Consider the following 20720-nt stretch of genomic DNA (forward strand, 5'->3'; position numbering starts at 1 on the left):
ATTACAGTAGCTCCCACACGCCCCCCCCCCATCACGGACATTTCATAATTCTCCGCTTTAATAACCGTCTTCAGTGCTTTTTTTTTTTCTTAAAAAAACCCAGCATTTAGGGGTCCTCTCATTTTGGCACGAGAAAAAACACCATTTTATAGTTCAAATCGGCAGGGAAAATAAATCCAGCAAATGGACCAAAGTACAAATGATTCACAAAACGTTTAGGGGTGTGCGCCCCCCCCCCCGGAAAAGAGCGCCGACCGTCATCATTAATAAACAGCGTTTATTTTCTACGCCAGTAAAGCATCACATCTATACATTCTTTTTTTACAAAAAAAGTGTGTTTTGCTTCAAGTGCTGGAAAGACAAGTGTTTGTTTTTTTTTGGGTGGGGATGAGCATGATTCGGGGAGGGGGTGGGAAACACAAAGAAGGAATATTGGCACCGGATTTAAATAATGTGGAAACCCCCCGCGATTGAAAGAAGGAAGAGGCGCTGCGGCGGGGAGAGAGAGGCGCGAGTTCGAATCCTGATCCTTTCGTGCAAAATTGTCACCGTTGGAGATCCGTCGCTGCCTGCTCTCGTTTTTTGGCCTGTAATGATGTATCAGAATATGGGGAAAGAGCCAAGGATTTGGGGAAGGGGATACGGATGATGGCTGCGCCTCTTCTCGGCATTTCACAGTCGGTTGATGGCTCCGATCCAGACAGGCCCGCCACTGGCCCCCAGCCGCCTCCCTTGCCCGCCTGCTGGCCCCTCCTGGGCGCCATCACATGGCGGTCTCTCCGCTGAGATGCTTGTGGGTGTCGTTCTCTGGGTAGATCAAGTGGTAGGGCTTCTCGTTCTCCTCGGCCCCCGAGTCGCCCCCCAGGTCGGCGTCCTGAAGCTCCAGCTCGTGGCGCGACAAATGCTCCACCACGCCTGCGCCCAGAGAGTCGCCCAGGACGTTGATGGTGGTCCGCAGGCGGTCTCTGGGGGAAGAAACGGGGCGGCGGTTAAGATGGGGCGGGAAAGGATCTGGGGGTCTGGGTGGACCGCAAGCTGAACGTGACCTCAATAGATGGGAGAACTGGACCCAAACAAAATTCATTTCCATGGGGACAAATGTCACTTTGGCAGGAAGAAGCAGATGGACAAATATAGGATATAGGAAGATACCTGGCTCACTAGCAGGACATGTGAAAAGGATCTGGGGGTCTTAGTGGACCACAAGCTTCACACGAGTCCACAGTGTGATGCAGCAGCAAAAAAGACGAATGAGATTCTAGTGTCCAGATCAAGGGAAGTCATAGTCCCTCTCTATTCTGCCCTGTGGGACGCGGGTGGCGCTGTGGGTTAAACCACAGAGCCTAAGACTTGCCGATCAGAAGGTCGCGGGGTTCGAATCCCCACCACGGGCTGAGCTCCCGTTGCTCTGTCCCTGCTCCTGCCAAACTAGCAGTTGGAAAGCACGTCAAAGTGCAAGTAGATAAATAGGTACCACTCCGGCGGGAAGGTAAAGGGCGTTTCTGTGCGCTGCTCTGGTCCGCCAGAAGCGGCTTAGTCCTGCTGGCCACATGACCCGGAAGCTGTACGCCGGCTTCCTCGGCCAATAAAGCGAGATGAGCGCCACAACCCCAGAGTCGGCCATGACTGGACCTAATGGTCAGGGGTCCCTTTACCTTTTTATTCTGCCCTGGTCAGGCCACACCTGGAATCCTGTGTCCAGTTCCGGCCATCACAGTTTAAGAAGGATGTTGAGAAGCTGGAAGGTGGGCAGAGGAGGGCAAGCGGGAAGATCCAGGGTCTGGAAACCGAGCCTTATGAGGAACGGTTGAAGGAGCTGGGTGTGTTTAGCCCGGAAAAGAGGAGATAGGAGAGCCATCCTCTAATATCTCACATGGAAGAGGGAACAAGCTTATTTTCTGCTGCTCCGGAGGGCAGGACTCGCACCCATGGCTTCAAGTTCCCGGAAAGGAGATTCCAGGGAAAAAACTTTCCGGCAGTCAGAGCTGTTTGGGATGGAAGGTGGTGGATTCTCCGTCCTCGGAGCTTTTTAAAGCAGAGGTTGGAAGGTCATCTGCCATGGATGCTTTAGCTGAGATTCCTGCATTGCAGAGGGGGTCAGGCTGGATGACCCCTGGGGTCCCCTTCTACTGAACAGACTCGATATAAGACAGCTTCCTATGCTCCTATTTCAAGTGGACCCTGAGGACTAGAAACTTGGGGTCATTCCTTGAAAAACAAGCTGCCTCTCTGACTTTCTCCAAGGCCGCAAGTGCAGTTTTGGGCCAAAGCTGTCGAGAAAGCCTCACGATTCATAACTGCAAAATCTCATTAAAAGTAAATTATATTCTATTATATTTGAAAAACAACTGTCAGCAATCAACATCGTTTGCACGGTTTTCTGAAGATTTGCAAGATGAAATTGCTACCTATCAGGGTTGAGTAATACAATATTTTAGGTCGTGGTTTAACACGGATGGGAAACGAAGCGAAATGGAAAGATGGAAAGTTTGATTTTGCAAACCGTCAGACGGGAGGGAGGGAAGCCGTCGAGCTCAGCTGAGCCAAGGAGATAAAATAAGAGGATATGATGTGACGTAACGTGATAATGTGTAAAACCAACAAAAATTATTTTAGAAAAATAAATGAGTAAATAAATAAACATGATCCCTCCAGCCCAGGCAGGCAGCGTCACCCCTTTCCCGCCTCGCAGGGACTTACAGGAACCAGTCGACCGCCATGATCAAGGTGATGTCTTCGGTCGGCAGCCCCACGGACGTCAGGACGATCACCATGGTCACCAGACCCGCCTGGGGGATGCCGGCCGCCCCGATGCTGGCGGCTGTGGCGGTGATGCTGCAGAGAGCAAGAGGGAGTTGGGTGAGCTGGGGTTTGGCTAGATGTCCCTTGGGGGTCCCTTGGCCAAGATGCCAAAGGGTCCCTTTGAGCACTGCGCTCACAATTTGGAATGCGTCAGGAAAAAGGGAGAAATAGATGGGAAATTTGCGTGTTTTTCCGTCTATAAGACAATCCCATGTATAAGACGGGGGAAATCTATATAAGACCCCCCCAAATTTTGGACATTATTTTTTTAGGGGGGGGGAAACTAGTCTTATACACGGAAAAATACAGTAAATAAAATGGAAAGTTTAATAAATATTTTAAAAAGAAAGGAAGGAAGGAAGGAGCCCCTCTTTCGCCCCCGCACCTGATGGTGAGGATCTGCCCAAAGTCGAGCTCGTAGTTGTTGACCTGCGCGATGAAGATGGCGGCCAGCGCCTCGTAGAGCGCCGTCCCATCCATGTTGATGGTGGCACCCACCGGCAGGACAAAGCGCGTCACCCTCTTGTCGACGCCGTTGTTCTCCTCCAGGCACCGGAAGGTGACGGGGAGCGTGGCCGAGCTGCGGGCGAGAGGACGGGGCGGCCCCGGAGTGAGCCAGCTTGGAACCCTGCTCAGAGTAGACCACCCTCACCCCCCCGGGGTCCAGGTCCGAAGGGGATTCGCACCCGCAGCTCCTTTCCCCCAGAGGAAGTGAAAATTGGGATACAAAGGTTGCTTTTTTGCTTGTTATTTTTTTTGCAAAACCTCCTCCCCCCCCCAAATTGAGCAATCTTAAAGGGTTTAAGGGAGCAAGCTCGTTTTCTGCTTAATGATTTGAACATTTGCACATGCAGAACGTTGGCACCCTATATGTAGAAAGGAGCAAAGCAGTGATATTTGAGGGAGCAGGCGGGGCCCATGACTTACATCAGAGGAACCGACACAACATAAAACACGGTTGCTGGATGTAGGTTTTATTTCATTTGTTAATTATCTTATATTTCGGAAATGGACATCCAGGTTTATTTCCTTTAATTTTTTTTGGGGGGGGCGCAAGAGGGTGGGGCCGTAAGCTAGAGCTTGTTTAGCTTATACGTAAATCCGGCACTGGCATAGATAGATAGATAGATAGATAGATAGATAGATAGATAGATGATAGATAGATATAGATAGATAGATAGATGATAGATAGATAAGATAGATAGATGATAAATGATCACTCTAACGAAAGATAGATAGGTAGACAGATAGATGAGAGAGAGAGAGATGAGAGAGAGAGATGATAGATAGATAGATAGACGGACAGACAGATATAGATGATCAATCGATTGAAACATAGACAGATAGACAGACAGATGATAGATGAGAAAGAGAGATGATAGAATGGTAGAAAGACAGACAGACAGATATAGATAGATGATCAATCGATCAAAAGTTAGACAGATACACAGATGATAGACAGATGAGAGAGAGAGAGATGATAGAATGACAGAAAGACAGACAGACAGACAGATATAGATAGATAGATAGATAGATAGATAGATAGATAGATAGATAGATATAGATAAATGATCACTCTAACGAAAGATAGATAGGTAGACAGATAGATGAGAGAGAGAGAGAGATGATAGACAGATAGATAGACAGACAGACAGATATAGATGATCAATCGATTGAAACATAGACAGATAGACAGATGATAGATGAGAAAGAGAGATGATAGAATGGTAGAAAGACAGACAGACAGATATAGATAGATGATCAATTGATCAAAAGTTAGACAGATACACAGATGATAGGCAGATGAGAGAGAGAGATGATAGAATGATAGAAAGACAGACAGACAGACAGACAGACAGACAGACAGATATAGATAGATAGATAGATAGATAGATAGATAGATAGATAGATAGATTTTATTTTGGAAATATAAATCCAGGGTTTTCCCCCCTTTAAATTTTTTGGGGGCCCCCAAGAGAGTGGGGCCCTAAGCTAGAGCTTGTTGAGCTGATACGTAAATCCGGCGCTGGGCCTGATCCGTTCAGGGTGCCAGGAAGGGCGGCACACCCCCCCAACCAGGAATCCGGCCCCCGGGGTCCTGCAAACGGCCCTCATCTGGCCCCCTGGCGTCTGCTGGGCGCCCGCTTACCTGGAGGAGGTCCCGAAGGCGGTGACGAGGGCCTGGAGGAGCCCCCCCACGAAGCGCCAGGGGTTCTTGCGGGTGACGGCGAAGTAGATGAGGGGCAGCACAAGAAGGCCGTGGACCAACAGCCCCACAATGACCGTCAGGGTGTACATGCCCAGCTGGCCCCCCATCACCGCCAGGTCGTCCATCTCCAGGATCTTGCCCGCGATCAGGAAGAGGATCCCAATGGGGACGTACCTGGGGGGGGGAGAAGGGGGATCAGGACCAGCCAGAGCCTCCGCCAGCTTCTCATAATCGCCATTTTAATTTTCGTGGCTTGTGGGCCTCTGGGAAGCAAAGCAAGGCTCTAGTCCTCATGAGGGCGAAGGACTTAGGAGTCCGCCTTGCGGCTAGCCAGGCCACTGAGATCAGTACTGTCTGCACTGACGGGCAGCACCAGCAAACCAGGTTGATTTTAATTCTTATTTTTTTTTGAAACAGTTCCTTCTACTGAGAATTTTATTTTGCTTCTTGTAAACCACTTTGAATTTTGCTTTTGTTTTTTTGCAAACGGCTTTGAATTTTATTTCGTACTTTGAATTTTATTTTGTGGTTGTTTTTTTGGAAAACCTCCTTGAGGTTGGCAGAGCATGAGGTTTTTAAAACGAGGGTGGTGGGTTCGAGTCTGAAGTTGGGCGAACGATTCCTGCGATGCAAGGAGGTGGGGCTGGACCCCTTTCCGACTTTGCCCCACGTGGGGCTCAAACCCACAAAGCCGAGAGGAAGGGGGTCTGGAGCTCTACCGACTGGCCTGGCCTGAAGTCGTAGACCGATTGTAGAATCGTAGAGTCGTGAGGGGCCCCCAGGGGTCATCCATCCCAACCCGCTGCAACGCCGGACTCAAACCCGCAACCCGGCTTTCCCCCCCCCCCAAAAAAAAGCCGGAAGAATTTCTGCTAGGTTTGGTGGGAGAAGATATTAAGAAGACAGACCAAAGATTATATCTGAATGCAACAGCAGCAGCTAGAGTGGAAGTTACAGGAGATTCCGCCTGTAAGGGAATGGCAGATAAAGCTGGTCGAATACGCTGAAATGGCAAAACTGACATACAGAATTCGCAATCAGGAGGAGACGAAGTACCAAAAAGAATGGAGTAAACGTATGGTTTATATAAGTAGAAATATAAAAAAGTTGGCAGGATTGAATTAAATCTTATGTCAGGGAGTAATTTTTAACCAATGAAACTGTGAATTCTAGATTGGAATAAGAAAACTTGTGGAAGGGAAGGACGGAAGTCAATGGCTCTATGGAGCATAAAGTAGGATATATGTAATATATCGAACACACTGACCAGATGCTTGGAAGCTGTGGCTGGATGGTTTCGTGGGAGCCGATTGAAACGAAATCCTTCGAAGGCAGAGGTCCTCTGGCTGGGTCGGGATGGCATGGGGACGAGGGACCAACTCCCTTCTCTTGCGGGGGCCCAATTAGTGCCATTGCCTTCCGTTAAGAGTTTGGGTGTAATCCTTGACGCCTCCCTTTCCACGGAGGCGCAAGTTACAGCAACAGCCAAGGTGACATTTTTCCACCTTCGCCGCATCAAGCAGTTGGTCCCTTACCTTTCCTGCCCCGACCTGGCCACAGTGATCCATGCGACGGTCATCTCCAGGCTTGACTACTGTAATTCACTCTATGCGGGGCTGCCCTTGAAGCTGTCCCAGAAACTCCAGCGGGTGCAGAATGCTGCAGCGAGGCTCCTCACGGGGTCTCTGCCATGGGAGCATATTCACCCACTGCTTTTCCAGCTGCACTGGCTCCCGGTGGAGTACAGGGTCAGATTTAAGGTGCTGGTTTTGACCTTTAAAGCCCTTCACGGCCTAGGACCCTCGTACCTACGGGTCCGCCTCTCCTGGTATGCTCCACGGAGGACCTTCAGGTCCATAAACAGCAACACCCTAGAGATCCCGGGCCCTAAGGAAGTTAGATTAGCCTCAACCAGAGCCAGGGCCTTTTCAACACCGGCTCCGGCCTCGTGGAACTCTCTGCCTCATGAGACCAGGGCCCTGCGGGATCTGATTTCTTTCCGCAGGGCCTGTAAGACAGAGTTGTTCCGCCTGGCCTTTGGCTTGGAGCCAGTTTGATTCCCTCCCTCTCTTTCTTTTTTCTTTTCCTTCTCCTCCTGCGATGAGGCTACATTTTAATATTTTAATATTGTATTATAATTTTGTTTTAAAGCTGTAATCATTCAACTTGTTTTTATTATTGCTTGTAAGCCGCCCTGAGCCCGGCCTTGGCCGGGGAGGGCGGGGTATAAATAAAAATTACTATTATTATTAATATGTAATAAGACTTGATGTTTTTGTTGGTTGTTGTTCTTAAATCTCAATAAAAAGCATTTTTTGGGGGAAAAGAACCCGCAACCCGGCGATCCCCGGGTTCAGTGCTCACCAGATGATGACGGCCACCAAGCGGAGAATGGCCTCGTTGAGGGAGTCGAAGAATTCCCGCAGGGGCAGCCCCCTCTGCTTCATGTTCCCGATGACCAGGCCAAAGCAGATGGAGAAGACCACCAGGCCCAGGGCGTTGACGCCGTTGACTGACCCGGCGCCCGGGACCACTTCCTCGTAGCTCAGCGCCTCCGGGAGGGCGCCCAGCGCCTGGGAGACGTTGCGCCAGACGCCGGTGGCGTTCTCAGGCGGCGGCAGCGGCGAGGGGGGCCAGGCCAGGGCGGCGGTGGTGGTGCTGCTGCCGTTGTGGGGCAAGGCCTGGGGGGCGGAGGTGGGGGCTCCCCTGGCCAGGGTCCGGTTGACGACTCTGATGCTGTACTGGGTCTTGTACTGGGGAGAGGGAAAACAGAGTATTGATTTGAGGCAAAACCAGGAAAGCCGCCCATAGAGCTCCATAGTGCCTGCACTGGCTGGCAGCAGCAGCTCGCCAGGGTTTCAGGCAGGTGGGCTGGTACTGAGACCAAGGGAGGAAGGATCCAGTCCTCACGAATTCGAATCAAGGCGTTGATTTAATACAAACTCCCTAAACTGTTGCCTGGTCCGTCGAGCGCAATAGTGTGAGCACTGGCTGGCAGCAGCTGCTCTCCAGAGTTTCGGGCCCCCAACTCAGTTGGTCTAGCCCTGAGCCCAAGAGAGGAAGGGTCCAGTCCTCATGATTCAGAATCAAGGGACTCATTTAATACAGAGTCAGGAATCTGTTCCCCATCAAACTCAATATGGCCTACACTGGCTGGCAGCAGTGGCCCTCCACGGTTTCAGGCAGGTGGTCTAGCCCCGAGTCCAAGCGAGGAAGGATCCAGTCCTCATGAATCCGAATCAAGGGGTGGATTGCATACAAACTTGGGAGACCGTTGCCTGGTCCACCAATTTCACCTACACTGGCTGGCAGCAGCAGTCTTAAGACCGAGCCAGATCCACTACACTGGATGGGGCGAGACGGGGAACCCGCCGAGCTGCGCCCCCTTACCTGTCTGAAGCAGGCCTCCACCAGGTTCGGGGGGAACATGTTCCTGCGGACGGAAGGGAGAAAGAAAACCAGATTATTCTGGTGGGCTGCCTGCCCGGGATGGTTCAGCTGTGATCCTGGCTTTTCAGGGGGTTGGGCTGGATGACCCCCCAGGTCCCGCTCACCGGACGAGGTCCAGGAAGGCGTCGGTGGTGTGGACCTGCTCGACGGTGCCCTGGCGGTGCAGGGCGTCCTTGCTGCCCTTTCCGGGGTGGATGATGAGGACCATCAAGATGCCGATGAAGACGGCAATCAGGGTGGTCAGCATATAATAGACGACGGCGCGGAAGCCCATCTTGCCCGAGGCGCTGCTGTCCAGGGACGCCATGCCTGCCAGGCGGGACAGGAGAGAGGAGTTGGGGGAAACTAGATACTGATTTGAACTCCAATTCGAAATCAGATTCAAAATAAATATTTAAATATAAGTAATGAAATTCAAATTCAAAATAAATATTCAAATATAAGTAACGAAATTCAAATTCAAAATAAATATTTAAATATAAGTAGTGAAATTCAAATTCAAAATAAATATTTAAATATAAGTAACGAAATTCAAATTCAAAATAAATATTTAAATATAAGTAACGAAATTCAAATTCAAAATAAATATTTAAATATAAGTAGTGAAATTCAAATTCAAAATAAATATTTAAATATAAGTAACGAAATTGAAATTCAAATGTGAAGTAAATGTTTAAATGTAAGTAATGAAATTCAAATTCGAAATTGAAATTTAAAGTAAATATTTAAACATAAGTCATGAATTTCAAATTCAAAATAAATATTTAAACATAAATAATGAAATTCAAATGCAAATTTGAAATTGAAATTGAAATTCAAAGTAAATGTTTGAATATAAGTAATGAAATTCAAATGCGAAGTAAAGGTTCAAATATAAGTAACGAAATTCAAATTTGAAATTCAAATGCGAAGTAAAGGTTTAAATGCAAATAATGAAATTCAAATTGAAATTCAAAGTATTTAAATATAAGCCATTAAATTCAAATTCAATATTTATGTTTATTTAAACATTCAACATTTATATTTATATATTTGTATGTCACGCACACACACGCATTTATCGACGCCCGCGTTTTCCCCGTGCCAAAGCGCCAGAGATCCCGCCCTGTCCCGCCCGGCAGGGTCGGCGCCCAGGTGCACCGCTCACCTGTGATGAGGCTGGAGACGATGAGGGGCAGGACCAGCATCTGCAGCATCCGCATCAGGAGCTCCCCGGGGAAGGAGAAGTACTTCACCTGCCGGAAGGTGAGCTTGTAGGGCCGCAGGGCCAGCGCCAGGGTGATCCCTGCGGGGCGAAGAAGGGGCTCAGAGATCCCTGGATTGGCAGGTCAAGAGCTCCCGGAGGCATGGGCAGAGTGCGGCCGGGAACAGGGAACCTCGGAGCCACAGGCGGACTACAACTCCCATGATCCCCTGAACGCACTTGCAGCGGATGATGGGAAGCGGAGTCCCGCACTTTAAAAAGTCACTTAAATCCCTTCTGAAGCCAATTTGGACGTGGGCCCACAGAGCTCAGAAACCCAAACTATTTATCGAATTTTTAGTTGTGTTTCAAGAATATCGGCTGGTTATTTTGTCTGCTTTTGACCTGCATAATAATAATAATAATAATAATATTCTATTGGTGGCTCCCATTAGAATATTAAAAACATGATAAAACATCAAACATTTAAAATTTGCCTTTGTGGAAGTGCAGCTTGTGTATAATAATAATAATAATAATAATAATAATAATAATAATAATATTCTATTGGCGGCTCCCAATATAATATTAAAAACATGATAAAACGTCAAGCATTAAAAATTTCCATTTACAGAAGTGCAGCTTGTGTATACTTAAAAGGGGACGGGGGAGATATTGAAAGAAGAGCTTAAATATTTTCCTTTTTAAAAATAAAATAAAATAGAGTGTTTTCATGCAGTTCTTTCCCTCCAGGATGCAACAAATTCAGGGAAGGAATAAAAACAAAAAAATATGAAATTGAGATGAACTGCAAAGATACCAGATTAGGAAATGAAAACTGCAAAACTTTATTTTTGTAGAGTTTTAAAAATCAACTTTTGTAAAGTTTTAAAAATACATCATTCTTTTTTGAGATCTTGCAAGCGGAGAGAGCGAAGCAGATCTCCTCTGCAGCTCGCTAGAGTTTTTTCCCCTCCCAATCCTTTGTAATCCTTGCAAATTTTTCTGGCTCTTTTTCTCCCTCTTCTTAATTTTTATTTTGCTGAGGAACCGGGAGCCGTTTGGCATCACCCGGCAAGGAGCTCGTGACCGGCTTAATCTGACCCACACACGCAAAGCGCGGCGGAAGCCTTCCCCGTCCGGCGCCGGCCGATCCCCAGATCTCCCAGAAGGGATCCCTGGGGCTCATCTACTACAACCCCCTTTGGCCCAGCGCAGCATTCGAACTCGTGTCCCTGCGGTCAAGTCTCGCGACGACCGAGCTACGTATTCCGGATTTAAAGAAAGCAGCGCATGATCTGCTTTCCAGGGGGCAGATGTGGAACCTCAAGGCTTACCCAGCCAGATGGGCAGGGTATTATTATTATTATTTTGCTGCCCTGGCTGCAGTTCTTTGACTGGGTTCCTGGCTTGAATTTGGATGGGTTTCCCAAAGGTCATCCATCCCAACCCCAGAGGGAGTCCATTTTGGGTGGTCACCTTGTGGCTTGGAGGGGGTCAGATGTTAAGAGGCTTAACCCCACAAACACAGCCTGCCTCTTGCTAGCGACGATGCCCTTTCAGAGAAGCGCTGGCATCGCTCAGTGGCCCACGATTCGAATCCCGCTTGCGATTTCATCCGGCGATTGCCCTCTTCTCCGAAAAGAGCCTGCCGCTCTCCGACAAGGATCCTGGGCTGTGCCTCAGTTCCCCCCATTGCAATTTGGTCGGGAGAAGCCATGCACGCCGCAAATTTCCCCGGTCCTCTCTTAAATCCTGTAGCGGGGAGTTCCGCCGGTTCGCTCTGCGCGAAATCAGGGCTTTCTCGGGCTAGCAAGGGGCTTTGAGGGTGGGACCCCTGGCACCCCAAAGACGCCCCTCTGAGGCTATGCAGGTACCCCCAAGCCCCCCGTTGCGCCCCCTTACCCAGAAGGACGGCGGTGACGGTGAGCAGGACGAAGGCGTTCCTCTGCAGGCAGCTGCGGACGCTCTCCCGGGTGACGGCGTACATCCTGGCCTGCGCCCGGGCCGCCCTCTTGCGCAGGACATGGCGCAGACGCTGCGCCCGCCCGCCCCCTGGACCCAGCGCCTTGGACTCCTCCTCGTTCAGGAACAGGCTGTTGGCGCGGGCCTGGCGCTCACCCATCGCGGGGGCCGCTCAGCACCCCGGGGACCTGGGTTCGGGGAGAAGGAGGCGAGAGCCAGGGGGATGAGTGCAGCCACAGCCGGCCCGACCAGGAAAAAACCACATGGGGGGGCTGGCCTGCCTCCTTCCTTCCTTCCTTCGCTACCTAATTTCTCTTCCTTCCTCCCTTCCTTCCTCCCTTCCTTTCTCCGTCCCTCCCTCCCTTCCTTTGCCACCTAATTTCTTCCTTCCTTCCTTCCTTCCTTCCTTCCTCCCTCCCTTCCTTCCTTCCTCCCTCCCTTCCTTTGCCACCTAATTTCTTCCTTCCTCCCTTCCTTCCTCCCTTCCTTCCTCCCTTCCTTTCTCCGTCCCTCCCTCCCTTCCTTTGCCACCTAATTTCTTCCTTCCTTCCTTCCTTCCTCCCTTCCTTCCTCCCTTCCTTCCTCCCTCCCTCCCTCCCTCCCTCCCTTCCTTTGCCACCTAATTTCTTCCTTCCTCCCTTCCTTCCTCCCTTCCTTCCTCCCTTCCTCCCTCCCTCCCTCCCTTCCTTCCTTCCTTCCTTCCTTCCTTCCTTCCTTCCTTCCTCCCTCCCTTCCTCCCTTCCTTTGCCACCTAATTCCTTCCTTCCTTCACCACCTAATTTCTCTTTCTTCCTTCCTCCCTTCCTTCCTTCCTTCCTTCCTTCCTTCCTTCCTTCCTTCCTTCACCTAATTTTTCTCTTTCTTTCTTCCTTCCTTCCTTCCTGCCTTCGCCACCCATTTCTTCCTTCCTTCCTTTTTGTAATACCTTGGTGCTTTACTGACAGACCCTTCAGAACTGTCATATCAACCGTCATAAAAGCCCCAAAGGATTAACATGAAATACAAGGGTTTTATATATATATATTTTAAAACATAGATTAGAAATATCCAAGCGCTGCCTTCTCCTGGGTTTAAAAAGCAAACCAGCCCTGCTGTGTGGGACAAAGCAGGAACCAGGCTTCAGCTGGCGTAGAAAATAATAATGTTTCAGCATTTCTGCAGCAAAGTTTTTCTTGTGCTGAGTGGCCAGAACCACCTGCTTTCTAACATTCCAGTGTTGTAGAACTGTGGAAAGGGTTCCCCAGGGGTCATCCAGTCCAACCCCCTTGATTCCGAGAATGACTGACAGCGAAGGGACCCGGCGGTCATCTAGCCCAACCCGCTGCGATGCAAGAATCCGGGCTGCGCCTCTGCCCCAGTCGGGTCGCCCCGATTAAAACCGTCGTCCAGAACCAGCTCCCACCCCCAGAAAACCCCTTGGCGCAACCTCTGAGCGAAAAGCAACAGGCCCATTTTCTGGAGGGGGAGACTGAGGCTCCGCTGGCAGGGCGAATGCCCTGAGGGCAGCCGAGGACACAGCTGGCATGCCAAGACCTGGCTTGGCACGGGGAGCCGGGATTTTAAAAACCAGCCATCTGCAAAGCAGACCGGCCTCTCTGGACCCCTTGAGCGGACCCACCTCTGGGTGCTATGTGGGGCTCCTTGGGACGGGCGAGGGGCGGCCCAGATCCGTGGCTTACCTGGAGGAGCCTCTGCCAGGCTCAGGTCCTCTGTGCCAGGGAAACCTCTCGCCTCCGCCGCTCTTGAGCTCTGGCAAGGAAAGAGAAGTCCGGGTGAGGCTTGGAGGGAGGAGGCGGTGCCAGCCCTGCGCTGTGGGGCTTTGGGCCCCCTGTGGGACGCCGGGAGAGGAGCTTAACCCTCTTGCGCCAGCCTGGAGAGGGAGGCGCGACGCAGGAGTCGGGCTGGATCAAGCCCAGGGCTCAGGGCAGCCCCGGTTGCCGTGGATCTGTTGCTCTAGGTTCCTGCACAGAATGGCGCAGGGGGAACCCAAAGGTCATCCAGCCCAACCCCGAGGGAACCCCAGCTATGCGGCCCTCGGAAGGTTGCGTGGGAGGGCATGTGGTCCTTGGCTTAGAAGGAAAGGCCCAATTGTGGGAGGAAATATTGTCTTTCTTTTTAGAAAGGTCCATCCTGGGTTTCTGTTGCCCACAGCATCCGGAGAACGGATGCCACGGGGTTAAGACATTTGGCAATGGCAGGTAGACTGTGCCTGTGAGGGGGAGGCTCCATTAAGGGACCAGGAGCAGGAGAACCGCCTCGCAGGGTTGCAAGCGAGATGTGGGGCGCCCCCTTGGAGGATAAAAAGCAGGATAGGACCGGCGGAATCCCAGCGCTGGAATTCCGTGCCGTGCAATGAATGAAAAATTGCAACGAAGAGGAAATTGCAATGTGCCATGCAGCGAAAAACAAATTGCAACGCCAGCAGTGAATTGCAATGAAATAGAAGCAAAACAGAGATTTGGGGCAGAAAAGAGCAGCGGTGGGGGGGCTCCTTCCCTAGCAGCCGTTTTCTGCTTCCCGAGGCAGGGAATGCTTCCGGATTCGAGTTCCTGAGAACGGGCTCTGGGGCTCAAATCCGGACAAATTGTGGGCGCTGCTGTCTCCCTTCCAGGCGGCAAAGCAATTTGCGACGCTCAGGGCATCAGTGGCCGCATGTGGGCATGCAAAGCCCTCCGGAGGACCCCCCCATACTTCTGTGCCCCCCATTTTCCCTGCATGGCTTACTCACATATCCTTTCCGCACCAGATGGACAAGCTCCTGCGCTCGCTCTCTCTCCTTGCAAAAAATCCCTGGATGCAAAGAGGAGGAGAAGGACCAGCTCTGAACAAAGCAGGCGAGATTGGAAAGGGGGGGGGGAGAGGGGCTGTGTGCCCACGCCTGGGGAGGGAAGGGGGGGGGAGATGCGGAGAGGGGCCCAATCCGGAGGAGAGAGTCTGTTGCCAAGGCCATCTCCCAGGAAGATGCAGCGCTGAAGGAAGGGAATCTGGAGCGGAGATGAAGGCACAGCCCCCTAGACCCACACGTGGGGGGCTGAATCGGCCTGGGGGTGGCTTGCTTCCAAGCAGCCCCCTCCCCAATTCAAACCAGGCATGCGGTGCTTTGCAAATTTCAAAAAGCTGGATGCACGGATCGCTTAAAAATAAAAGATGGCAACTTGCAAAAAAAAAAAGGAATATCAGTTTGCAAAAGGGAAAAATAACCTAATCAGAATTAATCCTTCCGCAGAGGTGAATCCGGTGGTTGGGCTATAGTGGAAATTTATATTTTATATTTATGTTTCTACTGTTCTGCATTGAATCGGAGGCCGTTGTAGATATAATCGAAAGAGAGACCTGGGTTCGAATTATCACTTTTTAAGTGGCAAGTGTCCTACTCCACCGGGCTGTTGTGGGGATTAAATGAGGGAGAACCACAGGCAGATGGGCGTAGAAATATATTATTATTATTATTATTATTATTATTATTATTATTATTATTATTATTATTACTCATGCCGCCTCAAGCTCCTTGGAGAACCAAGGCCGGCGTGTCAATGCAAGGAATGAATAAAATGGGCCCATCGTCCTGCCTCAGTTTTTGGGGGCATCTTTGCTCTGTTCCCAACAACCCGGGGCCTGCTCCCATTTTACAGGACTGTAAAAAGTCCAGAGAGGCTCCGAATGATCAGCCTAACAGCTGGGAAACGAAGGAGCAGAGATGCCCCCGAGGCCTGGGCACGGGGCCCAAAGGGCGCCTCTGAGCACGTGGGGAGCGCCGGCAGGAAAAACGGACCTGGAACTTGAGAGCAGGATTTCCTCGCTCCTGCCAAAGCCGTTTCGCCCGGAGGATTTGAAACCTTACACCCGCTGCTGCGGAGAAAAAATAAAAAGCGTTTCCAGATTAAATAAAAGGAAGGCATGCAGGAATTTACTCCCTCCTGCGTCAGGGAACAAGCCTCCATCTTTTCCTGCGCAGAAACCCTGCAAAAATCAGAATTTTGGAGCAAAACGGGCCCCAAAAACAGAGGATGGGGACCGTTTGCTTTCTGTTCAAAGTCAAGAGCAAATGCCATTCTATTATTATATGCAGAGGCCGGGCAGGCGCTCTGAGTGCAGAAGGTCAGGCAGGTCTGTTGCAGCTGCCAAAGGCTGCAGGCGCAGAGGGCTTATCCATTGGTGTTGTCGGCACTGACCGGCAGGGTGACAAGGGACGGGCGCGGCCTCAGCAAACCGCTGGACCTGTTCTGGCGCTTGGCAAAGGGGGTGCTCTTAAAAGCCACGTTTCTGGTCCTCAGCGCTGTGCTTTGCGTCACCCGCACTGGCTGGCAGCAGCGGCTGTCCTACCTTGAAGGAGGAGGGCCTTCTGCACTCAGGTGCTTGACAGCTGAGCTCCGGTCTTTTCCAAGATGCCGGTCCTCGTGAGTCTGAATACAGGCTGAAGGAACAGAAGAAGCTGCCTTGGACCATTGCTCTGTCTAGCTGAATACACTGAATGCACTGACTGGCAGCAGCACTCTTGCTAGGAGATCCCAGGTTTGGACCTGGGAAACCTTCCGCATGCCAAGCACCTGCCCTTCCCTGGTCCTCAATTTTATCAACAGGCGGCTCGTTTAAACGGAGCTGAAATCGGCCCAGCTAGCTCCATAAAGCCTGCACTGGCTGGCAGCCACTCTCCCGCTAGGAGGTCCCACCTAGCTCACCACTGCCAGCACTGGCTGGCAGCAGCAGCTCTCCACAGTTTTGAGCAGGGAGTCTTTTCCTGGCCCTGCCCCAAGACCTTCTGCATGCAGAGCACCCCCTCTGCTCTGCACATGACACTCGCCTTTGCAAGACAGTAGCTGCCAGTTGAGACTGGGCCCAGAAGGCTTTCTTCCCCTCCTCAACCAGGGAATCCTTCCTGGCGTCTTGGCCAGGGCAGCTCAGTCAGCAGAGCCTGAAACTCAGGGTCGTGAGTTCGAGAGCAATATTGCCGGGGGTTGGACTGGATGACCCCCGAGGGTCCCTCCCCTTCTGTGCTTCTACATCTGGAGTGCCGGGCAGATGTTCCTCGCTCTTTCTTCCCTGGAGAGGAAGGAACTTCCCCTCTTTCGCTTTCATCCTTTTGGGTGGGCCGGGGGGCCACGAGGGCCTGCTGCCCCCTCTGAACGCTGGGGCTGGGGGGTCCCTGTGGCCCCAATGAGGTCGCCAGACCCCAGAGATGCCCCACCCGCCTGACTCCCCACAAACCAAATCCCATTAAGGGGCACCCATAAATCTCTCCTGCTCCCCCTTCCCCTGGCAGCGACCTTGCGAGGAAGGCTTCGTTTATATTTATATACATTCATATATTTATATATATTCATTTATATTTATATATAACATTAAGGCTTATAGAGAAAAATACAAAACGAAAATACAAAATACAAATACAAAATATCTTTTCCCAAGCAAACCAAGACTTTTAAATGGGTGCCATGCAAACACAAAAACGGGGCGAGAGAAACAGAGCGGGACACGGAAATTGGGGCGGGGGGAGCCTTGGCACTCCACCCGCTAGGCAACACTCTTGTTGGAGGGGGCAATTGCGCCCCCTTTCCTCTCCAACCGCCCCCTCCTCGGTCCCATCTGGTGTCCCCCCTACAACACCGTCCCCCAGATCCCCACCTAGACACGCGTCACGTGTGAACGAGGCAGGATGGCGTGCAGGCGGGTGGAGAGCGAGGCTGCCGCCCTACCTGGCCGGGCTGCTGGGGCTTCTGCTCCTTCCCCGTCCGCACGTGCGCTGCCCGCCCGCGGCTCCGTCTTCCGGGGCTGCCGCTGCTGCCTGCCTGCCTGGCGCGGAGGCGGAGAGCGCGCCTCCCCGGAGCCCATTGGCCGCGCCGGGCGGGCGGGTCCGCGCCCAGGGCCGCCTCCCAGCTCGGGCAGGGCAGCCGCGGAGGAGGAGGAGGAGGGCGCCCCGGGGCATACGCAGAGCGCACCCGGCCCCAGCATGCCAAAGGAAGGACAAGAGTGCCTCTGGGCATATGCAGAGTGCACCCGGCCCGAGCCTGCTAGCCGCCTCTCTCCTTGCAGGAAGAACAAGGGCGCCTCTGGGCATATGCAGAGCGGGCAGCTTCCCTTGAAAGCAAGGAAGAAAAGGGTGCCTCTGGGCATACGCAGAGCACGCTCTTCCCGAACCTGCCAAAGGAAGGACAAGGGCGCCTCTGGGCATACGCAGAGTGTGCAGCTTTCCCCCTTCAAAGAAAGGAAAGGGTGTCTCTGGGCATATGCAGGGTGCCTGGCCCAAGCCTGCCAAAGGAAGGACAAGGGTTCCTCTGGGCATACGCAGAGCGGGTGCTGTCTGAGCATGCCAGCTTCCTCTCCTCTTGCAGGAAAAGGGTGTCTCTGGGCATACGCAGAGCGCACCCGGCCCGAGCATGCCAAAGGAAGGACAAGAGTGCCTCTGGGCATACACAGAGCGTGCAGCTTTCCCCCTTGAAAGAAAGGAATGAAAGGGTGGCTCTGGGCATACGCAGAGTGCACCCGGCTCGAGCCTGCCAAAGGAAGGACAAGGGTGCCTCGGGGCATACGCAGAGCGGGCCCCGCTCGAACCTGCAACCTCCCCTTGCAGCAAAGGAAGAAGAAGGGCGCCCCAGGGCATATGCAGAGTGCACCCGGCCCGAGCCTGCTAGCCGCCTTTCCCCTTGCAGCAAAGGAAGGACAATGGCACCTCTGGGCATATGCAGAGCGTGCAGCTTTCCCCCTTGAAAGAAAGGAAAGGGTGTCTCTGGGCATATGCAGGGTGCCTGGCCCAAGCCTGCCAAAGGCGCCTCTGGGTATGCACAGAGCGGCTGCTGCCTGAGCATGCCAACTTCCTCTCCTCTTGCAGGAAAAGGGCACCTCTGGGCATACGCAGTGTGCAGCTCCCCCCCCCTTGAAAGGAAGAACAAGGGCACCTCTGGACATGCACAGAGTGCGCCCAGCCCAAGCCTGCCAAAGGAAGGACAAGGGCGCCCCAGTGTGCAGCTCTGCTCCTTGAAAGGAACGAAGGAAAGGGTCCTCTGGGCATATGCAGAGTGTGCCTACCCCTTGCAGCAAAGGAAGGACAAGGGTGCCTCTGGGCATGCGCAGTGTGGGCGCTGTCTGAGCATGCCAGCTTCCCCTCCTCTTGCCAGACAAGGGTGCCTCTGGGCATACGCGGAGTGTGCACCGCCTAAGTCTGCCAGCCGCCTCTCTGCTTGGGAGGCAGGATCCGCACCCGGGTCCTTGGCCAACGCCATGTTGCGACAGCCTCCTCCTCCCTGCATTTCCCCTGCGGAAGCAGCTCTAACCTCCAAGCAGCCTGTGGGGAAGGATGGCAAAGCCCGCCCCGCCCCTCGCACCCGCTGCCGGGCAGGCGAAAGCTCTTCAAAACCTGAATTCGTGGGCCTCCCGGGAAGCGGAAGATTGGGAGATTCAGCTGGATTAAACTGGGGAACTCCCTGCCACAAGACCCGCCTTGGCCAAGCCCAAATCCCTGCATCCAATCATCTTGGATTCGTGCAGGTTTTCCTCCTGAGCCTTCCAGCTCCAAACACAGAAATAATAATAATAATAATAATAATAATAATAATAATAATAATAATAGAGCCCAATACATGAGGAGTCGGGGGCCCTATCAAATCACCCCTTTTCAAAGCGGATTAAGGGCGTCACACACATTTATTAATTATATCTATCAATTAGAATAATCGATTAGAATCATAGAACTGCTGAGCTGGAAGGGACCCGAAGGGTCATCCATCCCAACCCCAATCTTTTTGCCCAAATACAGGATTCGAACTCGCAATCCCGAGATCGAGCCTCTTGCATACGAGCCGATTTAAAGATTGACCTGCTTCCCGGGGGGCGGATTTGGACCCTCAAGCCTTCTGCGGCCCCCCAAAGCTTCCGATCTGGCCCTCCGGGCTCTCTCATCGGCCTGGCTCCACCCCTGTGAGCGTCCTTCCTTGCCCTCGAACTCGGCCCAACCTCGAAGGGAACCTCCATGGACAGAGACAGTCTACCTTTGCCCGCCAAACGAGAAGGGCAGCAGGAGGCTTTGGGAGTCCGCGTCCCGTTTTGGGGGGCAGGATCCTGCGCTGGGTGGGGGACCCCCTGGGGGCCCGATTTCTGATCCAGGCCGGCAGCTCAAAGTCGCCGTGACTTCTAGGCCGCGTCTCCCCGGAGATGCCAACCCGGGAACGTCACACGCCCTGAATACAGCGGGGAGGCCCAAAAATAGATGAGAGACGAGGCCGGGCGCCTGATTTGCCGGGCAGAAAAGGGGGCGCCTCCTCTGGCGCCCCGGCCCTCCTGGATTCGCGTGCCCTGGCCGTGGGGCAGCCCCGTTCCTGGTGCCCAGAGAGGGGGGCCAGAAGTGTGTCACTGAATCCGCACCCGGTGCCCCAGAGAGGCTATTAAAAGATTTAACTGGCGCGCGGCAAGGCGGGCATCTAGGGCAGAGGCGGGCGGGGGCCGCATTCCCCTCCAGCCCCGATCGTCTGGGGTGGGGGAGCCCTTTTTAGCCTGGGGGGCGCATGCCAGGGGTAGGCAGAGGCGAATGTGGATGGGATTTCCCCCACGGGCAGTGGGGTGCAGTGAGCGGAGCATGGGGGACAAAGGCCTGGGAGGGGGGTGATCCTGTTGCAAAGTGGGCTGGGGGTCCGCAGCCACCTCTCTACCTCACAAGGACCATATTTCCCCCTATTTTTGGAGCCCAACATGAAGAAATACACAGAAATTATATTTATATTGCAAGTATTTTCCTGTGTATGACGGCCCCTATTTTTGGAGCCCAAAATGAAGAAATAAACATTATATATAAAATAATTATATATAAAATAAAATAAAAATTCTATTTATAAAAATAGTCGCAATAGTCTGTGCACAAGACCCCCCCGTTTTAAACTTAAAAAATGGGGTGAATACAGTCCTCTACATGGAAAAATACAGTTTGTAGGTAAAGGGAGATTCGCACCAGCTTCTCTGTCCTCTAGCCAGGGGGGAAGAGGCACGGTTGGGGTTCAAGGAGGGTGTGGGGCACGATGTGGGGAGACAGAGAGGCTTTGGGGGGTGTTTGTGCCCCATCCGGGGTCTGCGACTCCCCAAATAGTGGAATAGAGCCTCCTGGCACAGGAGCAGTCTACCCCTTTC

General features: G+C 52.4%; 1 protein-coding gene across 5 annotated transcripts; it reads right to left on the reverse strand.

Annotated features, from left to right (window-relative positions):
• Nucleotides 1-257: 257 nt before the first annotated feature.
• LOC310753373 (excitatory amino acid transporter 1-like) lies at nucleotides 258-19781 on the reverse strand. 5 transcript variants are annotated; one of them, XM_083594621.1, is made up of 12 exons: nucleotides 17303-17317; nucleotides 15933-16023; nucleotides 13289-13358; nucleotides 11550-11797; nucleotides 9609-9746; nucleotides 8566-8770; nucleotides 8402-8444; nucleotides 7376-7764; nucleotides 4952-5185; nucleotides 3188-3382; nucleotides 2701-2835; nucleotides 258-965 (listed from the first exon to the last, which is right to left on the reverse strand). In XM_083594621.1, exons 4-12 carry the CDS (start codon nucleotides 11767-11769, stop codon nucleotides 764-766), a joined length of 1761 nt encoding a protein of 586 aa, XP_083450747.1. In that variant the 5' UTR covers nucleotides 11770-11797; nucleotides 13289-13358; nucleotides 15933-16023; nucleotides 17303-17317; the 3' UTR covers nucleotides 258-763. The 5 variants fall into 5 exon arrangements, with proteins under 5 accessions (XP_083450747.1, XP_083450745.1, XP_083450743.1 ...); XM_083594619.1 differs by lacking the exons at nucleotides 15933-16023; nucleotides 17303-17317 and adding an exon at nucleotides 19592-19781; XM_083594617.1 differs by lacking the exon at nucleotides 15933-16023 and having other exon boundaries at nucleotides 17303-17436.
• Nucleotides 19782-20720: the final 939 nt, after the last annotated feature.

Source organism: Podarcis filfolensis, assembly GCF_964270895.1.
Source record: "Podarcis filfolensis genome assembly, chromosome: 18".
Taxonomy (NCBI): Eukaryota; Metazoa; Chordata; class Lepidosauria; order Squamata; family Lacertidae; genus Podarcis; species Podarcis filfolensis.

Coding starts and splice junctions, on each gene's coding strand:
- LOC310753373 (XM_083594619.1), bottom strand. CDS start 11,769: ATGGGTGAGCGCCAGGCCCGCGCCAACAGCCTGTTCCTGAACGAGGAG. Junction 2,836..3,187: donor GGGCAGATCCTCACCATCAG/GTGCGGGGGCGA, acceptor TGCTCTCTGCAG/CATCACCGCCACAGCCGCCA. Junction 966..2,700: donor ATGGCGGTCGACTGGTTCCT/GTAAGTCCCTGC, acceptor TTCTTCCCCCAG/AGACCGCCTGCGGACCACCA.